This window comes from Schistocerca nitens, chromosome 4 (assembly GCF_023898315.1).
Source record: "Schistocerca nitens isolate TAMUIC-IGC-003100 chromosome 4, iqSchNite1.1, whole genome shotgun sequence".
Lineage (NCBI taxonomy): Eukaryota > Metazoa > Arthropoda > Insecta > Orthoptera > Acrididae > Schistocerca > Schistocerca nitens.
The window spans coordinates 600,051,217-600,078,595 of NC_064617.1; the positions used below are offsets into that span (position 1 = coordinate 600,051,217).

At 43.7% G+C, this 27,379-nt stretch overlaps 1 protein-coding gene across 1 annotated transcript in view; it reads right to left on the reverse strand.

Moving 5' to 3' along the window:
* LOC126252459 (putative inorganic phosphate cotransporter) overlaps positions 1-27,379 on the reverse strand; it is a 159,038-nt gene that overhangs the window by 95,777 nt on the left and 35,882 nt on the right. The window contains exon 2 of the mRNA XM_049953354.1: positions 19,636-19,856. Within this exon, the coding sequence (XP_049809311.1) occupies positions 19,636-19,856 (221 nt within the window). The remainder of the gene's footprint in view (positions 1-19,635; positions 19,857-27,379) is intronic.

Genomic DNA, 27,379 nt, shown 5'->3' on the forward strand with positions numbered 1-27,379 from the left:
GCGGACGAGATTCAGACAGTTCTTAAGTGTACTCTTTGTGGGACATTCACAACCGCTGCATAAAATCGTACACACGCCGTGTTTCACGACGTGAATCCTATCTTCAGACACTACTCAAAAACAAGGGAAACTAAGAGGGACACTAAGTAAAATTAATTAGTATTAATAAGGTCTATTTATATGTGAACCAATTTTATCAAGCAGCTTGAGTGATCCTGTGCGGGTGAGGCACAATAACTTTGTTAGAATTAACCAGCACCCCACTGGATAAAAGGGCTCTAACCGAAAAAAAAGAATGAGTCAACAAATAAACATTCATAGCTAGACTAATATAGCCTATGAACCAACTGTGGACATTGATACATGTGGGATAGGCTAAAGAAAGTAAAACGAAGGCATAAATTCCGAAGAATGCCAACTTGCCATGTAACCGCCCATCCCGCCGCACATCATTGACACCCAATAAGACCGGCCAACAGCCTGCTGCGAGAAACGCAGTGACACACCTCATTGTAGTGCAACAGGAGTATCAAGGAACTTTGTTAATGTGGGTTACACACAATCAGGACAATGACCCGCTCCCCTTACCTTATTCTGTTAAGTGGCTTATGACTCCCTGGGGGTTGATTTATGGGCCTATGAGAATAATCTGTACTTATGAGAAACCCGCGACCCCTCCCCCTGCCTCTCTTTCACCCCCACACCCTCTGTAAACCTCAAACCCTCCCCCCTCCCCCTCGCCGGTACAAGCACAGTTTCAGGCCTCGGTTATTCGAATAGCCCCATCCAACTCTATGAATATGATGACTAATTAATTAAATTGATCAATTACTTAACCCCTCCCCCTCATTTAAATAGGCCAGCACTCTACTCCCCTCCATCGCCTGGAAACTGGCAGGTCTGTGCTGGAGAAGAAGGTTATCACAATACGAAATTCAATTACATAGCAGCAGATATATTATTTATTTATAAAATTCAATTGGCAGGGTTTGAATCTCTTTTTCTCATCTTCTCTGCTGCAGGTCTCCGATGCAGGTCTTGTAAAATACATCGAAATCAAATAATTAAATCGATTGCTTTCTTTTCAATCGCATGAGGAATACTCTCAACTTAACTCATCGCAGTCAATTAAACTGTTAAAAAATCTTTCGCTCCGACCACAGGGTATTGCATACCCATGCCCCAACCACTTCTCTGGGCTGCACCACACGCCAGCCCCCTCACATATTCCTGCACACACAGGCCGACACTGCGTCAGCTCAAGTGGTGTGAAGACTGGAAGTCACTCTAATCCCTGAATAACAGCTTCAGGTGGCGCCAACCCTTTGGTATTTGACACCTGGGAAACCACCTCCACTCTCTTTCAAGTTCCCTTTTATGCATGATCCAACTGGTCGAAATATGCAAACGTAGGTTTTCATCCCCCCTCAGAATACTGCAGTCTCATTGGTTCCCGCCAAATTAGTGGGCAGATCTTGAGTCTACCTCTCCACCTCTGGCCTCAGTATGCTGCTCTTCGCCGGTATCTCGGGTCATCCTTTTGCTCAGGTGTGCTACCAGTTTTTTATTTGGAAAAAAGAAGTTATCAGTGGCAGTGCCAGTGGTGGCAAAAGCCGGAAGCAGTGGGAAATATCTGGTACGTTAACATTCAAACAGGCAAATGTAACTCTTTCCTTGAATAATAATTTCGTAGTTGCGGTATTAAATACATTTCACCTTCTTGTTTCAGCATATATCCACCAAATTGTGGATTAAATGAATGGTGCGATACATCAGTGGCAGCAGCAGCAACAACAGCTTTGTAAGTAGTATATATCTTTTCCTATACATACATAATATGCGGATGGTATTTAGTGGTCAGTCACTGAGTCTTTACTATTGGACATGTTTTCGAAAATCAAAATCGATAAATGTAACTTTTCTCGCTAAGAATTTCGTAGCAATGAGTATATCTTGTCTTATTGTTTCAGTGTATGGCCAGCAAATGATTGGTGAGCTGGCTGCTGAAAGCCATCAATAGCAGCAGCATCGGCATTGTAAGTACTACAAATATTTTTGTTCTTCGTAGTACTGTGTGTACGTAATACACTACTGTCCATTAAAATTGCTACACCAAGAAGAAATGCAGATGATAAACGGGTATTCATTTGACAAATATATTATGCTAGAACTGACATGTGATTATATTTTAACGCAATTTGGGTGCATAGATCCTGAGAAATCAGTACCCAGAACAACCACCTCTGGCCGTAATAACGGCCTTGATTCGCCTGGGCATTGAGTCAAACAGAGCTTGGATGGCGTGTACAGGTACAGTTGCCCATGCAGCTTCAGCACGATACCACAGTTCATCAAGAGTAGTGATTGGCGTATTGTGACGAGCCAGTTGCTCGGCCACCATTGACCAGAGGTTTTCAGTTGGTGAGAGATCTGGAGAATGTGCTGGCTAGGGTAGCAGTCGAACATTTTCTGTATCCAGAAATGCCCGTACAGGACCTGCAACGTGCGGTCGTGCATTATCCTGCTGAAATGCAGGGTTTCGCAGGGATCGAATGAAGGCTAGAGCCACGGGTCGTAACACATCTGAAATGTAACGTCCACTATTCAAAGTGCCGTCAATGGGAACAAGAGGTGACCGAGACGTGTAACCAATGGCACCCCATACCATCACGCCGGGTGATATGCCAGTATGGCGATGACGAATACACCCTTCCAATATACGTTCACTTTCGATATCGCCAAACACGGATGCGACCATCATGATACTGTAAACAGATCCTGGATTCATCCGAAAAAATGAAGTTTTCCCATTCGTGCACCCAGGTTCGTCGTTGAGTACACCATCGCAGGTGCTCCTGTCTGTGATGCAGCGTCAAGGGTAACCGCAGCCATGGTCTCCGAGCTGATATTCCAAGCTGCTGCAAACGTCGTAGAACTGTTCGTGCAGATGGTTGTTGTCTTGCAAACGTCCCCACCTGTTGACTCAGGGCTCGAGACATGGCTGCACGATCCGTTACAGCCATGCGGATAAGATGCCTGTCATCTTGACTGCTAGTGATACGAGGCCGTTGGGATCCAGCACGGCGTTCCGTATTACCCTCCTGAACCCACCGATTACATATTCTGCTAACAGTCATTGGATCTCGATCAATGCGAGCAGCAATGTCGCGATACGATAAACCGCAATCGAGATAGGCTACAATCTGACCTTTATCAAAGTCGGAAACGTGATGGTACGCTTTTCTCCTCCTTACACGAGGCATCACAACAACGTTTCACCAGGCAACGTCGGTCAACTGCTGTTTGTGTATGAGAAACGTCAACACGTTGTAGGTGTTACCACCGGCGCCAGGCTTGTGTGAATGCTTTGAAAAGCTACTCATTTGCATATCACAGCATCTTCTTCCTGTCGTTTAAATTTCGCGGCTGTAGCACGTCATCTTCGTGGTGTAGCAGTTTTAATGGCCAGTACTGTATTTTGCTGATTGATGACAATTTAATCGCGTATGTACGATGGAGGACATTCTTTGTTGTTGTTGTAAACTATTTCACAGTAGAATAAGATGTAACTGGAGGGATATGTGCTGAGGATAAGCAGGAGCAATCGCAGAGATTTTTTTCTCATAGTTTTCGCGTGCGTATATATGTTTTTAGTATTAAAAAATAGTGTGTAGTTTTAGGCTAATTCAGTGAGATGGACAGATGGATCTTCCCAAATACAGGCGAGAACGAAATGCCATAGTGCGTGGTGCAGATGGAGGAAGACCTCCACTGGCCTGAGGAGATGCTGGATGACCTGAGAGGGATTCCAAGGAGCCAGAGCGAAGTAGGTAATACATACTCACTCTGCTTACAAATCATAATAATCTGTGTTATTCCTTTCCTTGTAGCAACAGCAATTGGTGAAACCTGGAACGTTGTACTCAATTATCTTCATGATTCTTTCTCTGCAGCGGCAGCGTCCGTGCAGTACGCCGTCGCGCAGCGGCGGCAAAGGAACAACTGTCAACAGGAGGTTCGGTGAGGCATGCCTCGCCGGCAAGGACGCCACTATTCGCCCCATGAGAAGCCCCTGCCACCGCCGGTGCTGTTGCCCCGTCGCTATCCCCACGCCAGGTCTCTGGCGGCGGTGGGCACCCTCCCCGAGGCAAGCGGGGTCACGGCTGCTGCCACAGCAGCAGACGGGCTGCTCGCACTGGCCCGATACCACAGCATCTTCTTCTCCTCCTCCACATTCTCATCCTCGCCGACCTCGCAAGCTACGGCACATACCCCTCAATACCTCACCACAAGCAGCTTCGTCATCCAGTTATAGTAGTATTAGTTGTAGTAATCCTGTACCTAGCGGCAGTTCCTTTTAGTGAAGGACGTCAGGACAGTGACACCATACAGCAGTTACAATATTCGGTGATTGCGGACGCCTTATGTGATTAACATTGGCTTGTGAAAGAAAAGAGAAAGGGGATCCAGAGTGCATATGTCGACATGGTAGACACTTTGACATTCGTAAGTGTTATAACTTTAACGATGTCGAGTTCCCCATCAAAGAAGCAGGACATACCTAAATTTGAGGCGCAGTAATACCGGAATATCAGTACATGTTTATGGCCTGCAGAAGAAAAGCAAGTCAGATGAGCAGAGCAAACATATAGTCTTCGGCCACCTCCATTTCCCAAAATCTGCCAGTGACCGTAAGATGCATATGAACATGCTCCTATTCTCCGACGAGAATAATAAGGAGAAACGTAATTATCATTATTTTTGGATCAAAGATATGTCCCGTCTTCTGTTCTCTCAAATGAGTAACTACGAGTGAAAAAAGTGTATTTGCTTAAAGTGTCTGAATTATTTTCCTCAGGCAAGTTATTAACAAACTTTCTAATAGATTGTTCTTCCTAACACCCAGTATGTGTTGTTATGCCTGCTGTGGAAGACAAATTCACAAAGTTTAAAAATACTCAGCAACTGGACTGATGACCGTTTGTAGTGTACGCTGACTTTGACTGCCTCCTCGCTCCTGTGACCTGCTGTGAAGGTGACCCTACAACGTCAAATACTACCTTCACAGAAAAACACGTACCATATGTGGGGGCTGCCGGATTGTATCATTCTATTATTCAAGTCTTAACCGATACAAATCTTATGTCGGGGATAATCCTGCAGTTTGGCTGCTCACTGAGCTTGAAAAACTTTCATTGGATGTTGATAGGCCTTACACTGACAACGTTCCCATGACCAAATAGAGTGAAAAAGAGGAGTTGTACAATAACTCGGCTGACTGTCATAATTTGCGGCCTGCCATATACAGAAAAGCAGAAACTCTCTGTAGGGACCACTGTCATTTTGACGGAAAGTTCCGTGGTGCAGCTCACAATACGTGCAATTTCAAGTACCCTTTACCAAGATACGTGACCGTTTTCTTCCATAATTTAAGGCTGTAGGACGCTCACTTTCTTGTTGAGCATATGGCTGATTTCGGCATGGAGGAAGATCAGGTACGTGTCCTACCTGAGAGAGTTGAGAAATATATTTCATTCTCCAAACGAAAATAGCCGAGAATTACGCTCCGCTTCCTTGACATGCTACATTAATGCAGGCACCGCTCCACAAACTCACTACTTCGGGAGATATGCATGTCACTCGAGTTGCATTTCCCAACGAGCAAAAGTTTCAAATTGTGACTAGGAAGGTGATTTTCCCACATGAGTATCTGGATAGTATGGCAAAACTCCACAAAACCAGGCTACCTGACATAACTGCATTCTCCAACAACCTTACAGGGGTGACAACAGATGCAGAGTATGAGCACACTGTGAATGTCTGACGAGAATCCAACATCACCACATAAGGAAAGTATGCATGGCTTTACAAAGACACAGACGTGCACTTGCTTGCGGACGTTTTCGAGAAATTCTGGAGTCTACGCATGATCAAAAATGGTTCAAATGGCTCTGAGCACTATGGGACTCAACTGCTGAGGTCATTAGTCCCCTAGAACTTAGAACTAGTTAAACCTAACTAACCTAAGGACATCACAAACATCCATGCCCGAGGCAGGATTCGAACCTGCGACCGTAGCGGTCTTGCGGTTCCAGACTGCAGCGCCTTTAACCGCACGGCCACTTCGGCCGGCCTACGCATGATCACCTAATCTCTGGATCCCTACTTTTATTACACAGCAACTATGTTGTCTTGGGACGCAATGCTCAAGAAAACGACGAGCATCATCGACTTATGCTGGCATACCTCTTTTCTTTGAGTGAGGGATCCATGGGACTTCGCCAATGTGTCCACAGACACGTCAAGACAAATAACCCACGAATGGGTGACAGGTTCAACACATCCCTTGATTCGAGTTACATCATGTACCTGGATGAAAATAACTTATGTGGGCATTACATGCATTAATCACTGCCGACTGGTGAGTTTCGATGGGAACCCAAAGACAAATGCGAGGGATTAGATGGAAATATCAAGGGGAGTATGGTGGCTGATTCTGATGTAGGGTATGTAGTGGAGGCAGAACCCACATAAACCATTAGTTTGCATGGTGCACATGCCAATCTGGCACTGTGTCCAGACTAATTATGTCCATGAGGATGTTCCACCCCAAAACTGACGACAATGTTGGGCAATACGCTGAGACACATTACTCATTATCGTAATCTCCAACAGTGTCTCAGCTTAGTGATGGAGCTGGTTAGAATCCCTGGTCTATCTCCTTCAAGCAGTCCCCCTGGTTGAAGGGCTCTATTGATTAGAATGGGAGACAGAGAGCTTTCAAGGTGAGTGACTTTGAGAAAAAAAAATTATAAATTATTTAATAATTAAATTTTCGGCAAAACAATGGTGAATTTGAGGGAGCAACGTGAAATTTTTATTAGAATCGAGTGGGATGGACGTTATGACGTAAGTGGATCACCATATTCAATAAGAACTATGTTTCTGTGGTGATGGCGAAAAATGCAGTACAGTTCACGAAGCCATTCTGTGTGGGGCTGTGCATACAAGACCTATCCAAACTCCACATAAATCGATTCCACTATGAGTTTCCGAAAACACATAGCTTCATCTACTAGGTGAAGATCTATGATCCTTCTGAGGTAATGAAGTACCACAGTAGTGTATTCGACATGTCCTCATATATGGCCGATAATCCTTATGGTATTGTCCGACAGAACAAAGAGGTTATTAGCTAAGGGTGTGCATGTGTGCATCACAATGGCACGGAAGCCCTCTCTCCCCCCCCCCCCCCAACCCCCCCCCCCCGCCTCCGTATTTTTTTTTTTTTTTTTTTGAGTTGTCTGTCTTCCGGCTGGTTTGTTGCAGCCTGCTACAAATTCCTATTCCTCTCCTGTACCAACCTTTTCATCTCCGGGTAGATCTTGTTACGTCCTTAGTTATTTACTGGCTGTATTCCAATCTCTGTACTCCTCTACAGTTTTTCCTTTCTAGCACCTTGGAAATTACTCCATCATGTCATAACACATGTCCTTGCATACTGTCCCTTCTCCTTGCCAGTGTTTTCCACTTCTGCCTTTCCTCTCAGATTCTGCACAGAGCCTGGTCATTTCTTACCTTATCAGTCCACCTAATTTTCAACATTCGTTTGTAGCACCACATCTAAAATGCTTCGAGTTTCTTCTGCTCCACTTTTCCCGCAGTCCATGTTTCACTACCATAAAATGCTGTGGTCTAAATGTACACTCTCAGAAAGATCTTCCCCAAATTAAGGCCTATGGTTAATACTATTAGATTTCTCTTGGCCAGGATTTAGCTTTTGTTCAGTGTTCCAACAATTATTTCTTTTTCGATTTCTTCACAATTTTCATGCAGCCATTTCGTCTTAGCTTACCTGCACTTCCTATTTATGTAATTCCTCAGCGACTTGTATTTCTGTATTCCTGATCATGTCCTCATTGCTTCGTCTGTCATTGGTTTTGTTGCCTTCTTGGTATTAGAATTGTTAAATTCATCTACCCCCTGACAATAAATCCTGATGTTAAGTTTCTTGCTGTTTTCATTTATATTATTCCTCATTACTTTCGTCTTTCTTTGATTTACTCTCAATCCTTATTCTGTAATGTAATCAGTGCTTCGTATCATTGACATTATTTCACCTTGAATTTTAATCCATTCCTGAACCTTTCTTTTATTTCCATCATTGCTTCTTCAATGTATAGATTGAACAGTAGTGGCGAAAGTCTACATTCATATCTTACACCCCTTTTTAACCGAGCACAGCTTTCTTGATCGTCCACCTTATTATTCTCTCTTGTGTCTTGTACATATTTTATATTACCTGTCCCCCCTCTCTGCCTATAGCTTACCCTATTTTTCACATACTTTCGAACATCTTGCACCATTTTACATCGTCGAACGCATTTTCCACGTCGTCAAATCTTGTGAATGTGCCTTGATTGTTATTTAGTCTTGCTTCCGTTATCAACCGCAACATCAGAATTGTCCCTCTGGTGCCTTAACCTTCCATAAGGCCAACCTGACAGTCATCTAAAACATTCTCAATTTTCTTTTGCGTTCTTCTGTTGTCAGCAACTTGGCAGCATGAGCTGTTAATCTGATTGTGCGATAATTCTCGCACTTGTCAGCTCTTACAGTCTTCGAAATTGTGTGGATGATATTTTTCCGAAAGTCAGATGGAGTGTCACCAGACTCATACATTCTTCACATCAACACAAATAGTCGTTTTGTTGCCACTTCCCCCAATGAATTCAGAAATTCTGAGGGAATGTTACCCATCTCCTCCAAAGCTCTCTTAAACTCTCATTGTAATACTGGATCCCATATCTCTTCAAAACAGGCTCCTGTTTCTTCTTCTATCACATAAGAGAAGTCTTCGCCCTCATAGAGGCCTTTAACGTATTCTTTCCACCTATCTGCTCTCTCTTCTTCATTTAACAGTGGAATTCCCGTTGCACTCTTAATGTTACCACCCATGATTTGATTTTCATCGAAGGTTATTTTGGCTTTCTTATATGCTGATTCAGTCCTTCCAACAATCATTTCTTTTTTGATTTCTCCACATTTTTCATGCAGCCATTTCGTCTTAGCTTCCCTCTGCTTCCTATTTATGTCATTCCTCAGCGACTTGTATTTCTGTATTCCTGAATTTCGTTGAACATTTTGGTACTTCCTTCTTTCATCTATCAGCTGAAGTATTTCTTCTGTTACGGATGGTTTCTTCACAGTTACCTTATTTGTACCTACGTTTCTCTTTCCAAATTTTGTGACTGCGGTTTTTACAGATGTCCATTCCTTCTCAACTGCAATGCCTACTGAGCTATTCCTCATTGCCTTTTCTATTGCCTTAGAGAACTTCAAGGTATTGTATCCCATCATTCCTTAGTACTTCCATATCCCACTTCTTTGTGTATTGAATTTTCCTGACTAGTCTCTAAACTTCAGCCTACTCTTCATCACTACTACACTGTGATCTGAGTCTATACCTAATCCTGGGTTTGCCTTACCATCTAGTATCTGATTTCGTAGTTTCTGTCTGATCATGATGTAATCTAACTGAAATCTTCCCGTGTCACCCAGGATTTTCAAAGTATATCTCCTCCTCTTGTGATTCTTGAACATTTGTCATTACTAGCTCAATTTTATCACAGAATTCAATTAGTATTTCTCCTCTCCCATTCCTTATTCAAAGCTCATATTCTCTTGAAACCTTTTCTTCTACTCCTCCCCTACACCTCATTCCAGTTCCTCATGAATATTAGATTCTCATCTCGTTTTATGTACTGTATTACACTCTCAATATCCTCTCTATCAGCGACTATTTACATGTCGTGTACAGTGGTATTCGCAGTGCTGCATCATAACCGCCATATGTGTTACAGCAAATTAGAATTCGATCAAGAAGGAATCAGAGGTGGTTTTCCAGGTATCGATATCAAAGGGTTACAGCTAGCTGACGTTTCGTTCAGGGATTAGTGTGACTCCTGGTCTGCACACTGCTCGAGCCTGCGCTGTGTGGGGTCCTATCTTCTGGCCTGCGTGTGAGGGAATATGTGGGGCAGCTGGCGTGTGGTGGAGCCCAGCGAAGCGGTCAGGGTGTGGGCGTGCAATGACCTGTGGTCAGTGCAAATGATTTTTAAAAGTGTAATTATATGTCGTGAGCTATGTCGATGTATGACTTGCAAAATCCGAAAAAAAAGACATCGATTTAACTACTTTTTTTGTGATGTATTGTAAAGTTCCTGCGTCTGACAAAACAGGGAGATCCTAACCCTGAAAACTTAATTCTGTAAAGAAACAATGTACCTGCTGCTATGCAGTTTAATTTTGTATCATGAGATCCTGCCTCTCCAGCACAGACCCGCCGATTTCCAGGTGGGAGAGAGGAAGGCTGGGATTTAAAAGAGGGGGAGGGGTTGATTAATTGATCAGTTTCATTAATTAATCATGAAACTGATAGAGTGGGAGGGGACTATTCCAATAAATCAGGCATGAAAGTGTACTTGTATCAGCGAGTGGGAGGGAGTAGATTTGGAGGGTGTCAGAGGAAGGAGGTAGTTGGAGGCAGAGGATTGTGGAGCTTCCTCAGAAGGATGGGTTAACCCCAGCAGGTCATAAATCAATTATTAGAATGGAAGGATAAGGGGAGATGGAGGATGTCATGTATCAATCAAGTTTGCCCCTAAATGTATGGACCCCACACTAACAAAATGCCATGATACCCCTATTGCTCCACTACTACTACAACGATTGGTGTCAGCTCCTTGAATTTCCCTGGACTGAGTAGACAAACTTCTCCTTCACAGTATGATACACAGAAACTCACATACATGTCATATGCTAGACTGTATACATTTTCATCCCACTGCATATACATCTGCATCTACATGGATACTTTGCAAATCACCTTTAAGAGCCTGGCAGAGGGTTCATCGGACCACCTTCACAATTCTCTATTATTCCAATATCGTATAGCGCGTGGAAAGAACGAACACCAATATCTTTCTGTATGACCTCTTATTTCCCTTATTTTATCGGGGTGATCATTTCTCCCTATGTAGGTCGGTGTCTAGAAAATATTTTCGCACTCGGAGGAGAAAGTTGGTGATTGGAATTTCGTGAGAAGATTCCGTCGCAACGAAAAACGCCTTTCTTTTAATCATGTCCATACCAAATCCTGTATCATGTCCGTGACACACTCTCCCATATTTCGCTATAATATAAGATGTGCTGCCCTTCTTTGAACTTTTTCGATGTGCTCCGTCAGTCCTATCTGGCATCAGCAGTATTGTAAAAGAGGATGGACAAGCGTAATGTAGGCAGTCTCCTTAGTATATCTGTTACATTTTATAAGTGTCCTGCCAATAAAACGCAGTCTTTGGTTAGCATTCCCCACAACACTTTCTATGTGTTCCTTCCAATTTAAGTTGTTCGTAACTGTAATACACTCCTGGAAATGGAAAAAAGAACACATTGAAACCGGTGTGTCAGATCCACCATACTTGCTCCGGACACTGCGAGAGGGCTGTACAAGCAATGATCACACGCACGGCACAGCGGACACACCAGGAACCGCGGTGTTGGCCGTCGAATGGCGCTAGCTGCGCGGCATTTGTGCACCGCCGCCGTCAGTGTCAGCCAGTTTGCCATGGCATACGGAGCTCCATCGCAGTCTTTAACACTGGTAGCATGCCGCGACAGCGTGGACGTGAACCGTATGTGCAGTTGACGGACTTTGAGCGAGGGCGTATAGTGGGCATGCGGGAGGCCGGGTGGACGTACCGCCGAATTGCTCAACACGTGGGGCGTGAGGTCTCCACAGTACATCGATGTTGTCGCCAGTGGTCGGCGGAAGGTGCACGTGCCCGTCGACCTGGGACCGGACCGCAGCGACGCACGGATGCACGCCAAGACCGTAGGATCCTACGCAGTGCCGTAGGGGACCGCACCGCCACTTCCCAGCAAATTAGGGACACTGTTGCTCCTGGGGTATCGGCGAGGACCATTCGCAACCGTCTCCATGAAGCTGGGCTACGGTCCCGCACACCGTTAGGCCGTCTTCCGCTCACGCCCCAACATCGTGCAGCCCGCCTCCAGTGGTGTCGCGACAGGCGTGAATGGAGGGACGAATGGAGACGTGTCGTCTTCAGCGATGAGAGTCGCTTCTGCCTTGGTGCCAATGATGGTCGTATGCGTGTTTGGCGCCGTGCAGGTGAGCGCCACAATCAGGACTGCATACGACCGAGGCACACAGGGCCAACACCCGCCATCATGGTGTGGGGAGCGATCTCCTACACTGGCCGTACACCACTGGTGATCGTTGAGGGGACACTGAATAGTGCACGGTACATCCAAACCGTCATCGAACCCATCGTTCTACCATTCCTAGACCGGCAAGGGAACTTGCTGTTCCAACAGGACAATGCACGTCCGCATGTATCCCGTGCCACCCAACGTGCTCTAGAAGGTGTAAGTCAACTACCCTGGCCTGCAAGATCTCCGGATCTGTCCCCCATTGAGCATGTTTGGGACTGGATGAAGCGTCGTCTCACGCGGTCTGCACGTCCAGCACGAACGCTGGTCCAACTGAGGCGCCAGGTGGAAATAGCATGGCAAGCCGTTCCACAGGTCTACATCCAGCATCTCTACGATCGTCTCCATGGGAGAATAGCAGCCTGCATTGCTGCGAAAGGTGGATATACACTGTACTAGTGCCGACATTGTGCATGCTCTGTTGCCTGTGTCTATGTGCCTGTGGTTCTGTCAGTGTGATCATGTGATGTATCCGACCCCAGGAATGTGTCAATAAAGTTTCCCCTTCCTGGGACAATGAATTCACGGTGTTCTTATTTCAATTTCCAGGAGTGTAGCTAGGTATTTAACTCAATTTATGGCCTTTAGATTAGGCTGATTTATCGTGTAGCTGAAGTTCAACAGATTCTTTTTAGCACTCATATGGATGACCTCACACTTTTCATTATTAAGGTTCAACTACCAATTTTCACCTCATTCAGATGCCTTTTCTAAATCGTTTTGCAGTTTGTTTTCATCTTATGATGACTTTATTAGTCGATAAACGACAGCGTTATCAGCAAACAACCTAAGATGGGTGCTCAGATTGTCTCCCAAATCGTTTATACAGTTAAGGAACAGCAAAGGGCCTATAACACTACCTTGGGGAACTCCAGAAATGATTTCTGTTTTACTCGATGACTTCCCGTCAGTTAGTACGAACTGTGACCTCTCTGACAGGAAATCACAAATCCAGTCGCATAACTGAGACGATATTCTATAAGCACGCAATTTCACTACAAGCTGCTTGTGTGGTTCAATGTCAAAAGCCTTCCGGAAATACAGAAATACGGAATCGATCTGAAATCCCTTGTCAATAGCACTCAACACTTAATTTGAATAAAGAGCTAGTTGTGTTTCGCAAGAACGATGTTTTCTAGGTCCATGTTGACTGTGTGTATATGGACAGTTTTCTTCGAGGTAATACATAATGTTCGAACACAATATATGTTCCATAATACTGCTGCATATAGACGTTAACGATATGGGCCTGTAAGTAAGTGGATTATTCTTACTATCTTTCTTGAATATTCGTGTGTCCTGTGCATCTTCCCAGTCCTTGGGTACGGATCTTACGTCGAGCGAACGGTTATATATGATTTTAAGTATGGGGCTAATGCATCAGCATAGTCAGAAAGGATCCTAATTGGTATACAGTCTGTACCAGAAGACCTGCTTTATTAAGTGATTTAAGTTGCTTCACTACTCCCAGGATATTTACTTCTACGTTACTCATATTGGCAGCTGTTCTCGATTCGAATTCTGGAATATCTACTTCGTCTTCTTTTTTGAAGGCATTTTGAAAGGCTGTGTTTCGTAACTCTGCTTTGACAGCACTATCTTCGATAGTATCTTCATTGCTATCACGCAGAGAAGGCATTGATTGTTTCTTGCCACTAACATACTTCACATACGACCAGATTCTCTTTGGATTTTCTGCCAGGTTTCGAGACAAAGTTTCGTTGTGGAAACTGTTATAAGCATCTCGCATTGAAGTCCGCGCTAAATTTCGAGCTTCTGTAAAAGATGGCCAATTTTGGGGATTTTGCGTCTGTTTAAATGTGGCATGTTTGTCTCCTTGTTTCTGTAACAGTGTTCTAACCCGTTTTGTGTACCAAGGAGGATTAGCTCCGTCGTTTGTTTATTTATTTGGTATAAATCTCTCAAATGCTGTTGATACTATTTCCTTGAATTCAAGCTACATGTGGTTTACACTTATATTATTACTTTGGAATGAGTGGAGATTGTCTCCCAGGAAGGCGTCAAGTGAATTTTATTTGAGTTTTTGAGTAGGTATATTTTTCGTTTATTTTTGGAGGATTTGGAGATTACAATATTCAGTCTCGCTACGACAACCTTGTGTTCACTAGTCCTTGTATCGGTTTCGATGCTCGTTATTAACTCAGGATTATTTGTTGCTAAGAGGTCAAACGTGTTTTCACAACCGTTTACTATTCGCGTGGGCTCATGAACTAACCGCTCGAAATAATTTTCAGAGAATGCGTTTAGCACAATTTCGGATGATATTTTATGCGTACCTCCGGAATTAAACATATTTTCACCCACATATCGAGGGGAAATTAAGGTCACCACCTACTACAATCGTATGAGTCGGGTACGTGTTTGAAATCAGACTCAAGTTTTCTTTGAACCTTTCAGCATCTGTATCATCTGGATCTGGTGGAATCATTTGCTATATTTCCTCTTCTATTGGTCTGAAATATAAGTATGATGAACGTGGGCATCTCCAGCTGAACGGGGTTTCAATAGACTTCATCTGTCTGCTGGCAGTCGGTAGCACCGGGTACTCGAAAATCTCCCATGAACAGAAAGATAGCCGGCCGATGTGGCCGAGCGGTTCTAGGCGCTACAGTCTGGAACCGCGCGACCGCTACGGTCGCAGGTTCGAATCCTGCCTTGGGCATGGATGTGTGTGTTGTCCTTAGGTTAGTTAGGTTTAAGTAGTTCTAAGTTCTAGGGGACTGATGACCTTAGAAGTTAAGTCCCATAGTGCTCAGAGCCATTTTTTGAACAGAAAGATAACGGTAGAAATACACCAGCATTCAGAACCTTTATAAGCTTCAAACACTGCTCATCCGATTCTGTGATTTGTGGCATTTTTCATGTTAGTATATTGATGGTGATTTCGTTCTCCTCTAAACTTCCTGAATGTATAAATTGTCATCCGTTGCACTCTGAACCAGAATAAGTACCTGTTTAGCTTTCTGAATAATTCGCCACATGTCCTCATAGTATCCCATAAGCAATTTTACAGGTATACATGCAGTAAATGTCTTGTACTCTTCCATCGTTCTATCCACTGGCTCGTCAATGAAACATCCAGCATTTTCTAAATTGTTCAGATCAGAGTGAGAAGCAGAGACATACGTTTCAAGAGTTGGTTTTATACCTACAATGCATGTGTAGTCCGTCTCGGTCCCATTAAGTCCATATCGTATCTCGTTAAACAGGGATACTAAAGCATTACTGTAAGGTTTGATGCCACTGTAGCAGTACCATCCCTCTTCGTAAATGATCCATCAAGATTTTTGGAACTCTTACATGGTAGGGATAAAGTGTCTTGGTGTTGGGTGACAATGTCAACAAACTTCATCATTCCTGTTAAATGTGGTTAATGCATTAGATTTATGGGAGAAGTATTTCTGGCATATAATACACTTGTCATATTCCACAATATTAGTTGTATCGACCAAAATCAATGTGGGATTCAGACCAACTGATTCAATAAACTCAGAGTTTGCATCTGTTATCACCCTGATGTTCTGTTGTGAAGTTCCGTGCTGCTTGTTTCGCAATTTGGTTTTGTACACTACGTGATCAAAGGTATCCGGACGCCACCAAAAAAAAATACCTTTCTCATATTAGGTGCATTGTGCTGCCACCTACTGCCAGGCACTCCATATCAGCGACCTCAGTAGTCATTAGACATCATGAGAGAGCAGAATGGGGTGCTCTGTGGAACTCACGGATTTCGAACGTGATCAAGTGATTGGGTGTCACTTGTGTCATAAGTCTGTGCGCGAGATTTCCACACTTCTAAACATCCCTAGGTCCACTGTTTCTGATGTGATAGTGAAGTGGAAACCTGAAGGGACACATACAGCAGAAAAGCGTACAGACTGACCTCGTCTGTTGACTGACTGAGACCGCCAACAGTTCAAGAGGGTCGTTATGAGTAATAGGCAGACATCTATCCAGACCATCACACAGGAATTCCAAACTGCATTAGGATCCACTGCAAGTACTATGACACTTTGGCAGGAGGTGACAAAACTTGGATTTCATGGTCGAGCAGCTGTTCGTACGCCTCACATCACGCCAGTAAATGCCAAACGACGCCTCGCTTGGTGAAAGGAGCGTAAACATTGGACGAATGAACAGTGGAAAAAACGTTGTGTGGAGTGACGAATGACGGTACACAATGTGGCGATCCGATTGGCAGGATGTGGGTATGGTGAGTGCCCGGTGAACGTCATCTGCCAGTGTGTGTAATGCCAACAATAAAATTGGGAGGCGGTGGTGTTATGGCATGGTCGTGGTTTTCATGGAGGGGGCTTGCAAGTCTTCTTGTTTTGCGCGGCACTATCACAGCACAGGCCTACATTGATGTTTTAAGCACCTTCTTGCTTCCCACTGTTGAAGAGCAATTCGGGGATGGCTATTGCATCTTTCAACAGGAAGCGTTGGAGGTTTCCAGAGGGTTGGGGGGGAAGGAGGAGGAGGGGAAGGGGTGGGAGGTTCCTTAGAAGAACAGGTTATCCCCAGGGGGTCGTAAATCAAGCCAATTAACGGAGCTAGAAGTTGTAATTCAGTCAAGTTTGCCCCTGAATGTATGCATTCAGCACTAACAAAACGCCTTGATACCCCTGTTGCCCCAACACTCAGTTGTACATCATAGGGTGGCTGCTGCCAGAACTAACACTGAAGAACACGGTCTGGAACTTATATTGTAACCTAGTTTTGAAGTTCACAAATTGGCATTCTTTGGCATTTATGCCTTTGTTTTACTTTTTCAAGCTTACATTTCATGTCTGGCCATTCACATTTGGTTCGTATGTTAAATTAGCCTGGAAAGCAGTATTTATTTGTTGATTCATCCCTAGTGTCTTTGATTAGACTCTGTTTCTCTGTGTGGTACTGGTTCACACAAAGAATCCTTTTCTGCCTCACCCACATGGGTTATCGCATGCTACTTGCTATATTTACTGCATTTTTAAATGACTGGTCTGAATTGATCCTTTTAATTTTTCAGCTCGACGGAGCACCACCACACTGTCACAGGCATATAAGAGCATTTCTTGACAATGTGTTGCCTCAACGAGGGGTCGACTATAAGGTGTATACACATCTCACGTAGAACCACTGTCCTTAAACGTCGCCTGATCTCTCGATATGTGACCTTTCCTGTGGGGGTATATAAATGACTCTGTGTGTGTGTGTGCGCGCGCGCGAGCGCGCGCGCGCGGCCGCACCTTCCCTTCCAACAGCTTTGCATGAACTGCAACGTCGTACAGCAATATCACAGAATACGGTAACACCGGACGCGTCTGTAGAAGTGTCGGATGAGTTCGACTATGGTCCAGATGTTTCTTGTGCGTCTGGGTTAGCGACTGGCAGTAAATCGAAGAAGAACGAAAGTAATGACAAGTAGCTGAAAAGGGAACAGCAAGCAACTTAACATCAAGGTTGATGATCACAAAATAGACAAAGCTAAGGAATCTGCTACCTTGGAAGCAAAAACATCCGTGATAGATGAAGCAATCAGGATAGAAAAAGCGGACTATTACTGGCAAAGAGGGCATTCTTGGACAAGAAAAATCTACTGATGTCAGACATAGGCCTTAATTTTAGGAGACATTTCTGAGAATGTAGATGCAGAGCTCAACATTGTGTGGGAGTGAACCATAGACTGTAGGGAAAAAAGAACAATCGAAGCGTTCTAGATGTGATCTTACAGAAGAATATTGAAAATCGGGTGAAATGATAAGCTAAGTATTGAGTAGGTTCTCCTCAGGACATACAAAGAAAGTAACATATGCAAAACTCTGGCAAGAAGAAGGGACATTATGAAAGGACATTTGTTAAGACATCAGGCAATAATCCTCATAGAGATATTCTGAGATGGGAGATTGCTACTGGAGATAAATTCGTGGCGGGCCGCATCAAATCAGTCAGAAGTCAACAGACTCAAAAAAAAAGTGAAGAATACATTGAACATTTTTGAAATGTAATGAAAACATAGATCCTGAACGTAATTGCAGAAAGCAGTTGAAGATTCTATGTGCATCATGTGAAAGTTACACCCTTATAAAATTGATTGGTTCTTTTCAAAATAATAACAGTAACTTGCGGTAAATTTTAACTTACGCATCAGACTGTCATCTTTACCCATGTAGAACATATGATCTGGTGATATCGAATGAACCGTTTTGAGACATTCCGTATATAGTGGATGAAAACTGCAGCAACGTACAGGCGTTACAAAAAAACATAAAACTTACGACACTATCACATGATGAGCGCTGCGCTGAAAAGCAATGAGTCATTCGCTTCTCAAAAAGAGGGTTGAACCTTCATGTTTTTTGTTGAAGGATCCGTGTAATTTTGCCACTTCAGTTTTTTATCCAAGTGGTTTCCTAGGAACTTCGAACACTAACTTTGATTCACTGTATGTTCATTCATCTATACTAATACCTGAAAGCACTGTATTTTTATCTGGATCAGATACAGTAGGATTAAGAATTAAGCTGTTTGCTGTGAACCACGACTAATCCTTTCTAAAGTTCTTCTCATTTCGGTGTGTGATTTGGATGCATTTGGGTCCTTTATTAGTAATATATCAGCAGTATACTGAGGCTTGGAAATTTACGTTCAACACGCGTTTCATAGCGTTATAATGAGCGAGAGGTGAGTATGACGCCATTGCGGGCAAGTGTTGACTATCCCAAATGCCCGCATCTCGTGGTCGTGCGGTAGCGTTCTCGCTTCCCACGCCCGGGTTCCCGGGTTCGATTCCCGGCGGGGTCAGGGATTTTCTCTGACTCGTGATGGCTGGGTGTTGTGTGCTGTCCTTAGGTTAGTTAGGTTTAAGTAGTTCTAAGTTCTAGGGGACTGATGACCATAGATGTTAAGTCCCATAGTGCTCAGAGCCACTATCCCAAATGCAATGCATATCGGACATACCCATCGCCAAACCACACCATCGTTTATACCCAGAACAGCGAAATTTTCCGCTGAAAATGGTTGAGCACCTGCTGGAAAGACATTTCACCAATTGGATATAAATGAAATAGGTGTTTCGTCATTTTCCTGAAACTTTCTTGAAATGATCTATAGACGTGAACTAAATCTTCCAGGTTGAAAAGAGCAAGGAAATGCCGTATTTGAAGGACTACTTTGATTCGATATAGTGAAATGCCTTGCTTCAGATCATAGTTACCGCAGTGATTACATCGCGAATTCTATGGTTGTGGTAACTTTAAGACACACACTACTTCAGTCCAGCGCTCCACATGTGACTTGAAAAGACTAACAACTGCTGGAACAATGAGAGTTACTCACGTCCGCAGTGCTCGGTTCGTAGATTTCTCCAGGGCAGACGTCTTCAGTGCTGGTGTTGGCGTAGCCGTTCAGGTGATGACCGTCCCTGGCCTCTCGGATCTCCAGCGCCGTCAAGTTGACCATTGTCACGATGGCCACCGAGAGATTGACACGCAGCGCATACAGGTTTGCCACGCCCAGCATGCCCATCAGCTGGAGGGTGTAGCGTGCTTTCCACCATCCTGCACACACACAGGTGGCACTTTGACTCAAGTAGACTACATTTCCCTCTCTCTCGACAAGTCATTATGAACACTGCGCAGAGCTACACTCGGACATGGCTAAGGTTACTACCACTAGCTACTGTTATGGCGCTCGACTAGGAGATAACTTGTCCGTATGCTAGAAGAGGCTTTCTTAGTCAATATTTGGCAAGCAGTCAGATACTAGCTGTTAATGTAGAATGATCATGAGAAAATGCTGCAAAAGTTTGGATTAAATTGAAATCTATCAGAAAGTACTCGACAGCGCTCTTGGAATTGCTGTCAGAGAGGGCGTATCTCGATTTCATCAATACGGAATGTGGATGAATATTTCCTATGAATCATTATTTCCTGCAGGTGGAGTAGTAAAAAAGAAATAACAATGTTGACACCTGGGGCTGAGAGAACCTTCAATCACACCTCAAGAAGTGTGCGACACAACAAAGATTTAATATTTCCTTAATGGGATCAGATGTTCAAATGGCTCTAAGCACTATGGGACTTAACATCTGAGGTCATCAGTCCCCTAGACGTAGAACCACTTAAACCTAACTAACCTAAGGACAGTACACACATCCATGCCCGAGGCAGAATTCGAACCTGGGACCGTAGCAGCAGCGCGGTTCCGGACTGAAGCGCCAAGAACCGCTCTGCCACAGCGGCCGGCGGGGATAGATGTGTTATTGATGATGAACACAGGAGATGACAAAGATCATACGTATCATATTGGGGTAAGGAACAAGAACGAATAGGGACATTGCCCTGTTGGAGATAGCCATCTCCTTGCGGTTGTAGGAACGACTGCAGAATGTTTTCTGATGATCATCTGTCCATGTTTTCTCAAAGAAATCGGTAAACAGCTTCTCAGTTATTTAACTGATATGTCTGTCCTGTTGTAGTCTTCAGTCCGAAGACTAGTTTGAAGCTCCTCATGTTACCCTATCTTGAGCAAGCCCCTTCATTTCTGAATAACTGCTGCAACTTACATCCTTCTGAATCTGCTTACTCAATTCATCTCTTGGTCTCCTCCTACGATTTTTACGTCCCCCCCCCCCCACTTCCCTCCAGTACTAAACTGAAAACTCCTTGATGTATCAGAAAGTGTCCTATCAACCGATACCTTCATCTAGTCAGGCCACCTCCTAATCAGTTACGTGATCCACCAATCTAATCTTCAGCAATCTTCTGCAGCACCACATTTCAAAAGCTTCTCTCCTCTTCTTGTCTAAACTGTTTATCGTCCATGTTATATTTCCATAGGCTACACTGTATGCAGATAGTTTTACAAAAGACTTCTTACCACTTAACTCTGTACTCGATATAAACAAATTTCTCTTCTTCAGAAACGCATTTCTTGCCATTGGCAGTATACATTTTCGGACGTCATCAATTTTTTCCTGTCCAAGTAGTAAAACTCAACTACTACTTCATGTGCCTCGTTTCCTAATCTTATTGCCTCAGGATCACCGGATTTAGTCTGACTACATTCCAACATCCATGTTTTACTTTTGTTGCTGTTCATCCTATATCCTCCCTTCAAGACATTGTCCATGCTGTTCAACTGCACTTCCAAGTTCTTTATTGTCTCTGACAGAATTACAGTGTCATGGGAAAAATTTAAAGTTCTTATTTCTTCTCCCTAAACTTTGATTCCTACTCCAAATATTCTTTTGGCGTCCTTTACTGCTAGCTCAGTGTACAGACTTGAGTCGGGGATACGCTACAACCCTGGCTCACTGCCTTCTCAACCACTGATTCCTTTTCATGCTCCTCGTCTCCCATAACAGCCGTCTGGCTTCTGTACAAGTTGTAAATAGCTTCTCGCTCCCTGTATTTTAGCCCTGCTGTCTCCAGAATTTTAAAGAGAGTGCTTCAGTCAACATCGTATATCTAAGTCTAGATACACTATAAACGAATGTTTTCCTTTTCTTAATATATCATCTAAGATAAATTGTATGGTCAGTATTGCGTCGCGTATTCCTATATTTTTCCGGAATCCAAACTAATATTCCCCAAGGTCGGCTTTTACCAGTTTTTCCAAGCTTCTGTAAAGAATTCGTGTTAGTATTTTGCAACCATTAATCTGCTACTTCATTAATTTTCATACTTGTCAGCACCTGATTTCTTTGTTATTAGAATTCTTCTTGAAGTCGGCGGGTATTTCGCCCGTCTCACATTCCTTGCACACCAGATCTAAGAGTTTTTTAGTGGCTCCTCTCCAAAGGTTATCAGTAGTTCAGAATGAATGTCGTTTACCCCAGGGTCCTCATTTCGACTCAGGGCTCTCAGTGAGCTGCCAGATTCTTCTCGCAGTGCCATATCTCCCATCTCATCTTCATCTACGTTCTCTTACATTTCTATAATACTGCTTTCAAGTTCGTCTTTTATAGACCCTCTATATACTCCTTCCATATTCATAGAGGCGCTTTTCTTTCTCCAGAGGCTCTTTCCATTTTTCTGTAGGCAGTATCTGTCTTTCCCTTAGTGGCATATGCTTCTACATTCTTACATTTGTAGTCTAGCCATTCCTGCTTAGCCATTCCTGCTTAGCCATTTTGCGCTTTGTCAACCTCATATTTTAGACGTTTGTATTCCCTTTCGCCTGCTAAATTTGCCACCTTCCTCACATTTCTTCTTTCATCCGCTGAATTCAACATCTCCTGTGTTACCCAAGAATTTCTACTACGCCTTGTCTTTTTACCTCTTTCATCCCCTGCTGCCTTCCTTATTTCATCTCTCAAAACTACCCATTCGTCTTCTGTTATACACTGCCTGTTCTAGTCAGTCTTTGCATAATGCTCCCACTGGCTCTAACCTGTGTAGGCAATGTAACGTTGATCAGTTTAATACTGTTTCCAACTACGAATTACTTAAGAGTCCGTGCTGGAATATCTATTACCGGAAATTTTAGGGCGTTTGCAGTAATTATCTGTAGTGTAGCAATACGGATGCGATCGAACCGTGGTATTGACCGTCGAGGCATGGTCGAACTACGGACAACACAAGCCGTTTACCTCCTTCCTGTTGAAATGACTGGAACTGATCGGCTGTCGGACCCCTTCCGTCTAATAGGCGCTGCTCATGCATGGTTGCTTACATTATTGGGCAGGTTTAGTGACATCTCTGAACAGTCAAAGGAACTATGTCTGTGATACAATATCCACAGTCAATGTCTATTTTCAGAAGTTCTGGAAACCGGGGTGATGCAAAAATTTTTTTTTGATATGTGTACATCTTTCTACTTGTTTTAGTTGCCCTATGTATTTTAGTATTCATTGTTGCTATAACTACCTCATAGACACGGATACCAATATCGATGTGAACATTCTCAAAGAGGTTTAGTCGATTTGTTGTCGCTAGATCTAAAGTATTTCCATCATGAGCGGAGTTCTCAATTACCTGCTGTAAGCAGTTTGCGGAGAAGATATTACATCATGTTTCAGGAGATGTATTGTCACGCACATCTCTAACAAAAGTGTAATTGTCGCAATTGATTTTTGGACAGTTGATGCTTCCTCCGTTGATTATCGTACATTAGGAAAGTTATGTAAAAGCGAAATGAGGTTTTCTCTAAAGTATTCGATTACATTAGAAGGTACGGCTGGTGGTCTATAGAAGGATTCGGTCATAATTATACGCCCAGCCTTGATCCTGAGTCTTGCCCAATCAGTCTAGCACTCAGCTTCAATTTCTATATCCGTGGATTTCAGTTTCTTGTCTACTGTGACAAATATGACACCTTCATTTCCAGTTAGGTTATCCTTCCGGTATCAGCTTATATTTTCCCGAAAAACCTCGCTGTTGTCAACTTCCGGTTGCTATCTAAACAAAACAAGCGCGTTTCATGCGTTAGCCACTATTGGATTCAGTGGAACAGCCATTGTCAACCTCCTCTAATAGTCTCATTGACCGTAGAGCATGTAATTATCAGTTTGACTAAATAAAGTGGAAGAAAGGCGAGTCAAAAGACCTCCTACTTGATTCAGAACTCAGGGGTAAGATCTTTTCTGGGAACAATGCTGGAGACTGTGATGTTCGTTGAAATTCCACGAGCAGGGCAGGTATTATCAACCTTATCTGTTAGTGATGGAATGATCCAAGTACTCCGTTGGAGCCCAGACTACTGGCATCGTTTGTTCCAACGTGTGCCTCTCTTTACAACTGGTTGCACCCCTCACCTTAAATGGCTGCCATAACTGCCTCTTCAGCATGTTGAATGAGGACGCCAGTCAGAAGCATTGAGTGCGTCTGGTGTTCCTTATCATCAATTGCTACCAATTTCCATTTATTCGTCGTATGTTTGAACTGCCGACAATTAATCGACCCATTTGTGACTTCCTCCCTTTGACACAGGACACAGCGTGTTTCCCAAAGGTGAAGTGGGTCTTACTGGTTCAGTTTCGATTTTAATGGAAGATAGTGGGATAAGTATAACGTCCTGAGTTCTCCTTAGTCGCTGTTTGCCCCATAAAGGACGTCTAGCCCCGTCACTACCACGCCACTCACAGTCAAGTAGACGGGTAGTGACAGATACTATATTTCTCACAGAACAGACAATATCCACAGAAGAGAATGGTACATAAGGTACTTTTGGAAACTCTCCCAAGACATAAATTCGAAACAATTTCCAATAGCTTGACAGTAGTTAGGGTGATTTCTAATATCTTACGAAGAGCAATTACCTCATCTCGTGCCCGAGCACAGCATACACGGTGGGGCTGCTTTATGCCTGGTGCAATGTTTTCCAGGACCATATAGAAACAATAATCAACTTTAAACGAAGTTTGCTGATTCTCTTTTAATTTGGTATACAGGCTTATTACGCTACAAGTATTACCAGCAACCATTTAAAACGGAAGCGGAAACGAGATATCTATCACAAAGGGGTAGCTGCAAAATTTACTGTTTCTCTGAAAAGTTTTCTGCTTATGGTCAGTGGCAAATTTGATAATAGCGCTAAGTTATGATAAATACAGATCATACTTACTCCTCTTAATGGAGATAACTAATCTGACAAGATATGTTTGTTATTTACGGTAACTGTAAACCACTAACGCCGATTTACTACCAAACATATTATGGTCAAGAACAGTAACAGAAAACACATATTAAAAAGTTTTGTGTCACCTCTGTTGCTAGCATTCCGGTACCTGTTCAGAAAACAGGAATAGAGATCAACATAAACATCATTTCCGCCCTTTTAAATGCTCATGAAAACCACATATTACGTGTTGTACCACCATACAGCGAGAACTTCAGATGTGGTAGTCCAGATTGATGTACACACCGGTACCTCTAATGCCTAGCAGCACATAATCTTGCAATGATGCATGCTTGTATTCGTCGTGAAATACTATCCTCAAGTTCATCAAGTTACTGTTGGGCCAAGATTGTCCCACTCCTCAGCAGCGATACGGCGTAGATCCCTCAGAGTGGTTGGTGGGTCACGTCGTCCATAAACAACACTTTTCAGTCTATCTCAGGCATGTTCGATAGGGTTCATGTCTGGAGAACATTCTGGACACTCTAGTCGAGCGATGTCGTTATCCTGAAGGAAGTCATTCACATGTGCACGATGGGGGTCCGAATTGACGTCCGTGAATACGAATGCCTCGCCAATATGCTGCCGATATGGTTGCGCTATCGGTCGGAGGATGGCATTCGCGTATCGTATAGCCGTTACGGCGCCTTCCATGACTACCAGCGGCGTACGTCGGCCCCACATAATGACACTCCACAATAGCAGGGAACCTCCACCTTGCTGCACTCGCTGGACAGTGTGTCTAAGGCGTTCCGCCTGACCGGGTTGCTCCCAAACACGTCTCCGACGATTGTCTGGTTGAAGGCCTATGCGACACTCATCGCTGAAGAGAACGTGAGACCAATCCAGAGAGGTCCATTGGGCCGAGCTGTACCGCGCGGCATGGTGTCGTGGCTGCAAAGAGGGACCTCGCCATGGATGTCGGGAGTGAAGTTGCGCATCATGCAGCCTATTGCGCACAGTTTGAGTCGTAACACGACGTCCTGTGGGTGGACGAAAAGCATTATTCAACATGGTGTCCTTTCTGTCAGGGTTCCTCCGAGTCATAATCCATAGGTAGTGGTTATCAACTGCAGTAGTAGCCCTTGGGCGGCCTGAGCGAGACATGTCATCGACAGTTCCTGTCTCTCTGTATCTCCTCCACGTCCGAACAACATCGCTGTGGTTCACTCCGAGATGCCTGGACACTTCCCTTGTTGGGAGTCCTTCTTAGCACAAAGTAACAATGCGGACGCGATCGAACCGCGGTATTTACCGTCTAGGCGTGGTTAATCTACAGACAACACGAGCCAAGTACCTCCTTCCTGGTGGAATGGCTGTAACTGACCGGCTGTCGGACATCCTCCGTCTAATAGGCGCTGCTCATGCATGGTTGTTTAGATCTTTGAGCGGGTTTAGTGACATCTCTGAACAGTCAGAGGGACTGTGTCTGTGATACAATATCCTCAGTCAACGTCCATCTTCAGGAGTTCGGGGAACTCGGGTGATGCAATACTTCTTATGATGTGTCTAGATGTTCAGTAAACTAGGCGAAGAGGTGGTAGTGTCGTACCTCATTAAGGTCGTTGAAACTCTTAGCTCAGGACAAAAGCTTGTAGAGAAACTATGGCTTAAATTTAAAGGAATGGCTGACTATAAGGTGGAATATATTTACCGAGTAGAACAGTTCGTAATGGGAGGTTCCCAGCATGGTTTAGAGTAACGGTTTAGAAACTTGTAAGGACAAAGAGACATTTGCATAAAATATGTCGAATAAAGCAGAGGCCTACAGATACAGAGATACTGAATGAAGCGCATTTAACTATCAAGAGAGCAATACCTGAAGCATTCATGTGACTACTGTAGCAGAATACTTTCACTTTTCCACAAAATGCAAAGAAATTTTGTTTGTTTGTGAAGGCTGCTTGTTAATAACAGTTCGAAGTGGTACATAGGTTGATACTGCTAAACCTAGTATTCTATGACTACAGTATGTCAGTCACAGATGCAATTAGTAAACTCATACAAATACCTTCGTGTAACACATAGTAGGGACATTAAATGGAATGGATACATAGTCTCAGTCATGAGTACAGCAGGTAGCAGACTTCCGTTAATTGATAGAATACTACGGAAATGCAGTCAGTCTGCAAAGGAGTTCGCTTACAAATTACTCCTGTGACCTGTCCTAGAATACTGCTTAAGTGTGTAGGATCTGAGCCAGATAGTACTAAGAGTGGTATTGAACATATACAGCGAAGAGCATCAAGAATCGTTACAGGTTTGTTTGACCTGTGGGAAAATGTTACACACATGTTGAAAGCATTGTACTGGTAGACTCTTGAAGATAGGCATGAAGTATCCAGAGAAGTTTTCTGGAAACGACTTTGAATGATGTCTCTCGGAATGTACTACAACACCCCACATATCCCTCCCTTAGGGATCTTGTGGACAAGACCAGACTAATTACAGTAATGGTACA